This window comes from Neophocaena asiaeorientalis, unplaced genomic scaffold, assembly GCF_003031525.2.
Source record: "Neophocaena asiaeorientalis asiaeorientalis breed wild unplaced genomic scaffold, Neophocaena_asiaeorientalis_V1.1 scaffold337, whole genome shotgun sequence".
Classification (NCBI taxonomy): Eukaryota; Metazoa; Chordata; class Mammalia; order Artiodactyla; family Phocoenidae; genus Neophocaena; species Neophocaena asiaeorientalis.
This window is the reverse complement of record NW_020175054.1, coordinates 308,554-318,175: the sequence shown is the minus strand read 5'-3', so window position 1 is coordinate 318,175 and position 9,622 is coordinate 308,554. Positions and strand designations below refer to the sequence as shown.

Genomic DNA, 9,622 nt, shown 5'->3' with positions numbered 1-9,622 from the left:
CTTCAATAAGATCCAGTAAGTCTGAGTGACAGCCTGGATGTGGGGGAAAGAGGGGTAAAAAATGAATCCTACAGAAGAACTGTAGTTATTTAGGTGATTTTGGGGAACCAAACAAATGATGGTCGCCGTTAGCATAAACTGGGTATATGGAAGGATGATTTGATTTTAGACAGATTGTATTTGAAATTGTGGTGAACATCCCCATATGGAGGTGTTCATTAGTCAGAACCGTGGGCTTCAGCTGGAGTAGAGATGAGGGCCGGCTGGCTTAGAAGTCATCCATGCATCAGTGATAGCTGAAAGCCTAGGAGTTCATGTGATCTCCAAGAAGAGTGTGGAAATGGGGAAGGAGGGGGCTCAGAACTAAGTCTGGGAAAACAACATTTTGAGGACCAGATAAAAAATAGGAGCAAGAAAAGAAAATGAGCTCTCTGTTAGTCCCCGATTATGTTTGGGTCCTGGGTTTGGGACGATTTTCTGATTGTTTTATTTAATTCTTTCCATCTCTGGCCTAACATTCTTTTCCATCAAAGTCCCTAGGGGAAGTTCCAGTAAATGGAGCAGTTTCCCTTGGGAGTAATAGGAGGGACTTCTCAGCTGGGAGTTGTAGAACCAGGCTGGGCCCTGGTACCAGCACCACTACGAAGTCACTTCTTTGGGGTGCAATTTTCTCATCAGTGATTTTAGGCCTAGGTGGGTATGAGGACAAGGTGGGGCACAACAGAGCTGATAGTAGTACTTGATGGAATGCTGCTCAAGGGGGCAAGGGTGGACTGGTTAGACACCACCCACCTACAGCCTGTCTGCCCTTCTTCCTTTGTTCAGGTTGTGTGGTTTGGGACCAGTTGCTTGAAATCTGGGCCTTTATGCTCTTTCTTACCCTATTCTGCATGGAAAGTGAAGTCAGGTGGTCCATGCCTATAAGTGAAAGGTGTGGTCACTTAAATAGTAAGATAATGAGAGTCATCATCGTCTTATGTCTCCATGAATCTACCACTTCCCTATTACAGTGCCTGATGGTCCATCATTTGAGCCTCACTACGGGGTTAAACATTGCCCTCTATAGGCTACTCTATTAAAATGTTAACTCTCCTAGAAGAGGTAGTATTGAATCGTTTACCACAAATTGGTTTATTAGATGCAAGGTACTCAACCACATGAAAGCACTTACCACTCAGGCAGAAAAATGGGTGGAATTCACTGATAATTGAATTGATAATTTTGTCTCTGGTCAAATGGACTGTGGGGGTGGAGGGTGAGCACATCTGAGAGTGAAGGGATGAAGTAGCCAAAGGATTAGAAGCTGGGTTGATCTGGCACCCTAGGGCTGTAGGATTCTCTTAATTCAAGAATAGCTCAGCTCAGAAAAGAATGAAGCCCCCAGACAGGCTCTATCCTTTCCTTAGCAGAGAGGAGTTGTTGGGGAGGAGAGATGGGAGCACAGCAGGCTTTTCGTACTCCAGCGTCTACCCAAGATCGCCAGAAAGAGTAAAAGCTTTTGGGTTGGGAGTTTAGGGAGTAAAGTGTGTGTGTGGGGGGGAGTTTCACCCATTCCCCACTTTCCCCATCACAGGATCATACTTTCCTCACCACCCTCCTAGCTCCACCACCTGCCCCCCGCCCCAAAAAGCCATGGAAGTTTCATCTGGAAGGAGAGTTAGGGAAAAGGGGCTGTGGCCAGTGCTTGACTAGATGGTAAATGGGCTGCTGTGGGAAAAGCAGCCTCTGGCAAGCACCCTCTCCTTACTGGGCTTGGCCCTGCCCATCAACGGTCTAGCTGAATGCTGAGTCCCTTTTGGGCCTGACAGCATGTGATTCTCATACAGATGCATAGGCACTGGCTGGAGCCTCTGTGATACCCAAAGCTCTGGGTGTTCACAAACAGCACTGAAATACTGCAGTCTTTTGCTGCTGTTGCTACTGCCTGGAGCTCCCTCTAGTTGCCAATTCTATTTCACCTCTTGGATGCCTTTCCAAACGGTGCTGATAAGCTGAGGCGCCGCCATTCTGGGGTTGGGGAAAAAAGCACTGGCTTTGGAGCCAGACAGATCTGAGTTTGACCCTGTCTGTTCCTAGCTGGGTTACCCAGCAAGTTATGTACTTTGCTTCCGCATGCCGCACTCAGGATTGTGAGGACTGAGGAGGATAATGTATGCACAATGTTTAATACCTAAGCCTCTCAACCACTCTGAAAGTTCCAGAAACATCTTGAACCCTTAGGTCAGCTGTGATTAAATTCATTCGTTAATTCAGTACATATTTATTGAATGCCTACCACGTGCCAAAGTGCCTGACGGTAGGTGTGTAATGATGCCATGAGCGTGAGGATCTCCCTTCTCTTCTGGCACATATACTCCTGGGGGAGTGGGTGGGGAAATGGTCAGGAGCTTGGATGGCAGATTCAGTAAGCTTTTAGCACAATAATTTTAATTGCAAAAATAAACAGTTTTGTCAACTGCTTGAGAGTAGCGTCTGCTTTACAAAAATTAACGACAACAAAAAAAGGAAATAACCCCAAAGCAAAACGTTACAACCAACGGCTGCTGAAAACGACATTGCTGTACAAAATCCCGCGCGAGACCAGCTCGGCTCTGCCCCTGCCCGTCTCTGGGGGTCTAGGAGAGGGCGTGGGGCGTGCGCCATTACAAAAGAGTGTCTTAAGTCCCAGGGAAGTGCCTACTCAGTGGGTGGCCTGAGAGAACTTCCCTCCAAAGCGCGGCTGACTCGGAAGACAGCGCCCGGACCGCGGGAGCTGTCCATGGAGCTAGTGCTGTACGGAGAGTGTGCGGCGGGCGCTTCAAGGGAACTAGAAGCCGGACCAGAGGCCCGCCCTAGGGCGTGCCGGAAAAAAGTGGGCAGAGGAGCGGGGAGGGGTGGGCAGGTTTTCTCGTGCGCGCCGGACTGCGGCGCCCCAATGTGCAAACCCATTTAACCCTCACAGCGCAGCGAAGGAGAGGCCCAACGAGTAAAAGCCAAGGCCCTTGAGCCGCTCCTCGGCGCGCGCCTTCTGCTTGAGGTGCACCTTGCTGTGCCGTTTCTTCTCATCGCTGCGCGCGAAGCGGCGGCCGCACACGTCGCAGGCAAAGGGCTTCTCGCCTGTGTGGGTGCGCACGTGTGTGGTAAGGTGGTCGCTGCGGCTGAAGTTGCGGAGGCAGATGCGGCACTGGAACGGCTTATGGCCCGTGTGGATGCGCAGGTGGCGGTTGAGCTCGTCAGAGCGCGCAAAGCTGCGCACACAGCTCTCCACCGGGCAAGCAAATGCCTTGGCGTGCGGCCGAGGGCAGAAGCAGCGTGCGCTGCACTTGCCGCCCCGGCGCCCCTTGCGCCGCGCCTTGGCTGTGGGGAATGGGACCGGCGGCGGTCCTGGAGGCTCAGGCACACCGCTGCTCCCGGGGAGGTCCGCCACCAGAGGTTTCGGGAAGTCCGCCCCGGCGCTGCGAAGGCCCAGCGGGGAAAGCTCAGGCTGCGTACCATCTAGAAACTCTCCGCCTTCGCCGCTACTCCCTCCCTCCCCACTAGTAGGGGTCAGGAGCCCCGGGAGGCTCTCGGTTCCCTCCCCTAAGTCACCCGGGGCCAGCGGGAAAGCATCGTAGGCCCCCGTGGTGTACAGTCTGCTGGAAGGGCCAGCCGGCAGCTCCGCGGGGCAGCTGATGGACAGCAGGTCTTCAATCTTGGCCCCCATCGGGGGGAAACGGGCCTCCGGGGCGCCCTGGTAGCCTCCCTGTGACCCACAGCTCGCTGGCGCCCCGGCTGAGAGCAGCTCCCATGGAGCGTAGGGACCTTTGAAGGCCGAGGCAGTGTCCAGCGCAGGAGAAGCCGGAGGAGCCCGGAGGCCGGGCTTAACGTCGGGTGGGGAGAGATGAGGCTCATACAGGCACTGTGAGGGGGCGCCCGCCGAGGGTGAGGCCTCCCAGAACGCCTCTGGGAAGACGGTAGCGCCCAGATCCGGGGAGAAAAGGTCTGGCGGTCCCGGCAGCAAGGCGTCGGAGCCTGCGGGAAAAGAGGCGTCCAGAGGAGACCGGGATGCTGCCGCCTCAGCGCCCGGGAAAGGTGCCAGGCCTAGGATGCCCGACATGAGGTTGAAGAGTGCCTCCGGATCGTGCGGGTGTTCGGGTACTGCCTGGATGAAGAAGCTACCACTGTAGCTGAGGCCGGGAGGAGGCGTCGGCGCAGGCCCCTCCAGGAAGCAGGAGTCGGCTAAGTCCCCCCCGGCGCCGCAGCTGCTCAAGGCCCAGCTCAAGAAGTCACCTGCTGAGGAGGGAGCAGGAATCAGCTCCGCGCACATCAAAGGACGTGCCTCGGAGCCCGCAGCCCCTACGCAAGAAGCCCTTGGTGCGCACTGGCACACACAAAGTGCCTTTTGCACATTCTGATCCAGCCGGAGCCAGCATACGCCCCAAGACGCACATACAAACATGCACACGCAAAACACACGTGCAAAGGCAAAAGGACGCCTTGATACACGCACAGGTTCCTGCGGAGGCGCTGGAGGCCTGGTGGGGGTGGCATTGGGGGTGCGCACACACAGGACCCCGAATCTCCTTCCGCCCCTAGCCCCACAGCTCCAGCGTCCCAGTCCCTGCCTGTTCTCTGGCACCTTGCGTCCCCGCGCTGCGCCGCCGTCTGAGCACCCCTGGCCGCGCTCCTTACCTCCGGGATAGCCGGCGGCTGCGGGTGGGTCCCTGGCGGGCAGCCGGGTCAGTTCGGTACTGGATTCAGAGCAACAGCCCTCGGTGGACTTTACCAGGAGCGCGTCGGGGCCAGAAAACTCGCTAAGGTGGAGCATGGTTCGGCTGCGGCTGCGGGGCTCCGGGGGCCTCGCCCGCTGGGCTTGGGGGCGCACGGATGGCCGGGAGGCCGACAGTCGGGGCGCCCAGCGCCTCGCAGACCTAGGCTCTCGGGCTCCTGGCTCCGGGCTCTCACCTCTGGGAAAGGGTTGGAGGTGGTGGTGGCCGAGGCGCCCTTGCTCGCTGGGACCCGCCTCGGGTGGCGGTTCCTCGCCTGTCCAAAGCGCAGCCGGGCTCCCCCAACCCGCGGCCCCCCCACTTATATAGCAGCGGCGGCGCTGGCTCAGGGCTTCCGACTCCCAGGGCCACTGCCATTTCGGGAGGCCCCGGCCCAGCCGCCGTGACGTAAATGCCCAAACATGGACACAGGATGTGTACCGGGGACTCCCGAAAAGGAAAACTCGGGCTGTGACGTCTTCGCCACAGCCGCCGCCGGGCCCGCGCCGATGCGTGCGCGCGCACTCGCTGAGCGTGGAGCACCGTGCGCGCCGGGACCGCGGGTGCGCCTGGCTGGGGCGCTGCGTTGCGTGGGTCCGGACGTCAAGTAAGTGTACTTCTTTCTTGGAGGGAGAGGCCGAAGGACGGTTAGGAAAAACAGTGGGCTTAGGGTTTCCACAGTTTGGGTTCGAATCCTCTCTCTGCCACCTTCTAGCTCTGTCATTTCATCTCCCCGAATGTCAGTTTCCTCACCTGTGAAATGGAGATACGTACGTCTACTTCATAAATTAGCTATAAAGATTAATTGGGTTAGAGCATATGAAATTCTAGGCACGGGGCACTCAATAAACCGTAGGGATTATTGCCATTATTCATTATTTGCTCACATCTGTGTGTTTTTCATATTCTTAATAGTCTTTTGTTGTTTAGCTTGTTCTAGGAAAAATAACTTATTTAAATTAAAAAGGATCATATCGTGAGAGAAAACGTCAATTAGCACAGAAAGGTATATTATAAGTTGAAAATTAAAAGTCTCCCTTTTCTCTACTCACCTCCCTCCTGAGGTAGCCACGTCTAAATTTCCTGTGTATTCTTTAAGAAAAAAAGTATGCATATTGCAAGCATACACACTGTCCTGCAGTAGAATTTTCCCCCGCTTATAATAGCTGAGCGATTGCTCCATGTCCAAACAGAGAGGTTGGTCATTCTTTTCTAAGGCTGTATAGTACTCCACTGTAAGGGAGGTAAGTTTGTCCCCTATCCATTAACGTATAGGAAGTTTCCGACCTTTTGCTTGTCATCGTTGTTGTAGTCCATGAGTAAATAAATGTGAATATATCTGTGGGATAAATTCCAACGAGTGTAACTCTGGATCAAAGAGTATGTAAAATTTTGATACAACTGGCAATTGTCCTCCAGAGAAGTAGGGCCAATTCCTGCTCCCTCTTCTCTCACCTACAGGGTGTGAGATGCTTCTGTAGTAAACTTTTTTTCCTACCTTTGTATAAATGGCTTTACTCTAGGGGTGTTGTTCCCAGGAGCACACGGAGAAGCTACAGGCTATATTTCCCTGGAATCAGTTCCTGGAATAATTGGGCTGCTTCTGACAAACTTAAAAAATATATTTCATACCCTTATGGAAGCCGTGGATATTGTCTGCAGAAGGCTAGTCAACCCCTGCAAAGAAGCCTGCCTACTCTCCTGATCTCATCTCTCTTCTGCTACGGTTTTCCCTTTGTTTTATCTTCTCATCTTTAAAATTTTTTTCATTTTATTTTGTGTTATAGTTCACTTAACTCCTTTCTGGACCAAATTAGGGGATTAGGTATATACATGGGATAGTATGTTTTTTTTATGAAGAGCATCAATTCTTGGGACTCTGGGTGCCAGAAGGTAGGAGGGGCAGGGCTGGGATTCCCTCTTACTTCTCTACTTTCTTAGGAATGGGCACAAAGCCATTCAGGGGTGATGGGCTACAGCATGACTGGCAGTGTATCTCCCAGCCCCCCTTGCCCAGCCTCCTTTTTCAAGGGAGAGTGCCAAGAATGCCCAAACTCCACCAAATTCTCAGGTCTTTCATCCTGTGCTCATTATGCAAACATTCATTCATTCAGCTTCTCAATGTTTGTTCATTCAGTATTCATTCCTTAAGTGCTTACTATGGACCAGAAGGTGGATTTTGGTTTTTATTCTACAATGACTGTGAGACCTATCTCCATTGCTAGCTGCACTGTGAGATCCATCTCCATCCCTAGCTGCCCTACCCACCACCCCAAAACAATGCTACAAGTGTGTTCACAGAATATGTCATCACATAATCACCTGCAAAATACATGCTGACACACTTGCATTTATTCTCTTGTGTCTGGAAATCATGCACGTGTAGCATGACCTAACAAATGCCACAGACATAGTTCTATGTTAGCAGCACATGTGTTTCCATTTAGGAAACGCAGAAACCCAGCACTTGCCTGTAAGGATTAGACACACAGGGCAGCATGTCCTTTATACTGTATTTCAGACTCTGGGTTTGATTCTAATCCAAATGCATTGCTAAGGCCAGGTGATCCCACACCAGACATACAGGGCACACATGTCTCAAATCCATGCTGGCATCTTGCTGCCTGGGAGGGAGGGGGCGTGGAGGAGTTTGGCTAGGCCGGTGTCCAGGGCTCGCCAGGTTGCCCCGTCAGGCCAGATTGGCCAGCCCCAGGTTCTCCATCCCTCTGCTGTTCTTCCCTCTGCCACGGCATTCCTCCTCCTTCTTAGTCATGGATAATTCTCCTACTCCTTTGGCAAGTTCCCAGGCCATTGCTGCTCTTTGCCAAGGGCATTTGGGCTAGGTCTGTGTTAAGACAAAGGTCCAGCTTCCTCTTGTTAGAGGCCAGGCCTGCAGGCAGAGCTGGGGAGGAAAGAGTGAATAGGAGAGGAGATGGGGGACACAGCTTGTGCTCTGGATGTGGGCTGGCCCACATTCCTACCCCTGTGCCCCTCACCTTCAGCAGACACACATACACATACTCTCGCACATGGGATGGTTACCTCTGGAGGGCAGTTGCATCTACATTTGGCTCCTTGAGGAGGAGGAGGGAATATAAAGAGGGAATGGGCATTTTGTAGCCCTTCCCAGCTCAGTCCATCTTACTCCCAAATTTTAACAGCTTAAAAATAGATTCCTGGTGGTCTAGTGGTTAGGATTTGGCATTTTCAATGCTGTGGCCCAGGTTCAGTCCCTGGTCGGGGAACTAAGATCCTGCAAGCTGCGTGGCATGGCCAAGATAAAAAAAAAGAAAAGAAAAAAGATTCTGGGCCCAGATAGAATAAAGGTCTTTGGGTGGGCATGGAAGAGAGAGGAGTTTAGATCTATGAGCTCTACTTTAATTCACACTTCAAATATAAAAACTCGAATTTACACACAAGAGGGAAACTCATACACCGAGCACTCTACAAACATATCACTTAATCATTACAAAAGCTCTATGGAATAGGGAATTGAAGACCCATTTCACAGATGAGGAAACAGATTTGAAAAGGTTAAACAACTCACTCAAGGCTATACTTCTATTCAGTGGTGGAATTGAGAGTCAAGCCCAGGCTAGCCTACTCCACAAGATTATTTAGGAAAAGATCATTCATTTCACAAAGAGTTTAACTTTAAGATGGCTTTAGGTGGAGAATCTTCCTCTAGCTTTTCAAATGTGCAAACTCCATCTGGCTGGTTTCCATCCCTGCAAGAATTCTCTGGAGTGACTGCCATTAGGAACACTGTGGGTCGCATCAGACACATGCTGAGGAGGAGAGCATTCCAGGTTCTTGGGAGCCATTGTGAAAGGTGGTGGTGGTGATGGTGTGTATGTGACTCTGGGGAGGCTGAGAGGAAATTTTGGATTTCCATGGGAAAAGGTGACGGAAGGAGAGTTTACTTTCTAGACAAGCACTGAATAGACAATTACTGAATGAATTAATGAATGAACAAATTCATTCATCAAATGTTCATTGAATACAGCCCGGTGCCAGGGACGCTGCATGGGCCCTTTGGATGCTGATGCTCATGTCGCAGTGGATGAGACTGGAAGCTCTGGATCCAGGGAGGGCAGAGGGAGAGGGATCAGAGAAGTAAGCCTCCCTTTTCTGTCTCCTGGGAAGGGCCCAGCCCCTGTCATCATTCTGGTAATGCAACTGTCTCCTCCCCCACTCCCCACCTTGATCTTTCTGCTCTAAATATCATTGTGTTCAAATAATAGTGTATATTTTAAAAGACTCCAAGAAGACAGCTGCCTCAGAGTATTAATCATGTAGAGGCCAGCGCTCAGTCTCCATGGCGACTCCTGGCACAGAATGCTGAGGAGCAGCTCCACGTCCCACTTCCTGGGGCCATGGAGATGCAGGCACATAGCATTTTTCTTTCCTCTTTTCCTCTTCTCTCTCCTCTGGCCCCTCTTCCTCTCCTTTCTTCTTCTCTCCCATACCCCCTTCCACTGCCTCTCATTTTCTCTCCCTAAAGGATTTATTTAAAAGCATGGGCAGAGGCAAGATCCAGACATCAGACTAACACGGAATAAGGCCATTGAGGCTGTAGCAAAGATGAAGTTTGCCTCCAGCTGCAACTTCTGCAGTACACAGCTCCTGTCCCCAAGACCCTGCGGTGCCCCTAGGCTTCGCTGACCACTAGGCCAGAAGGAGCCCAATATCTGTCCCTGAGGCAAGGTACCCATCATCAGGGTCCTTCTCTGTCCCCTCCCTCTTCCCTGACCATGTTCAGTTGTTGGTTTGTGGTTTGGGTTCTCACTATTATTATTTTTTCTTAATGACCACACAAGTAACATAGGCTCGCTGGAAAAAGACAAACATGTTAAAATTTATAATGCAAAAAGTGAAAATATCTTTCCCTTCTCTAC

General features: G+C 51.8%; 1 protein-coding gene across 1 annotated transcript; it reads right to left on the bottom strand.

Annotated features, from left to right (window-relative positions):
• Positions 1-2,935: 2,935 nt before the first annotated feature.
• On the bottom strand, positions 2,936-5,102 carry EGR4 (early growth response 4). Its single transcript, XM_024764014.1, is given in 3 exon segments — positions 2,936-4,251; positions 4,651-4,945; positions 4,947-5,102. Coding segments are annotated over 3 exon segments (1,767 nt in total).
• Between the last annotated feature and the right edge of the window lie 4,520 nt (positions 5,103-9,622).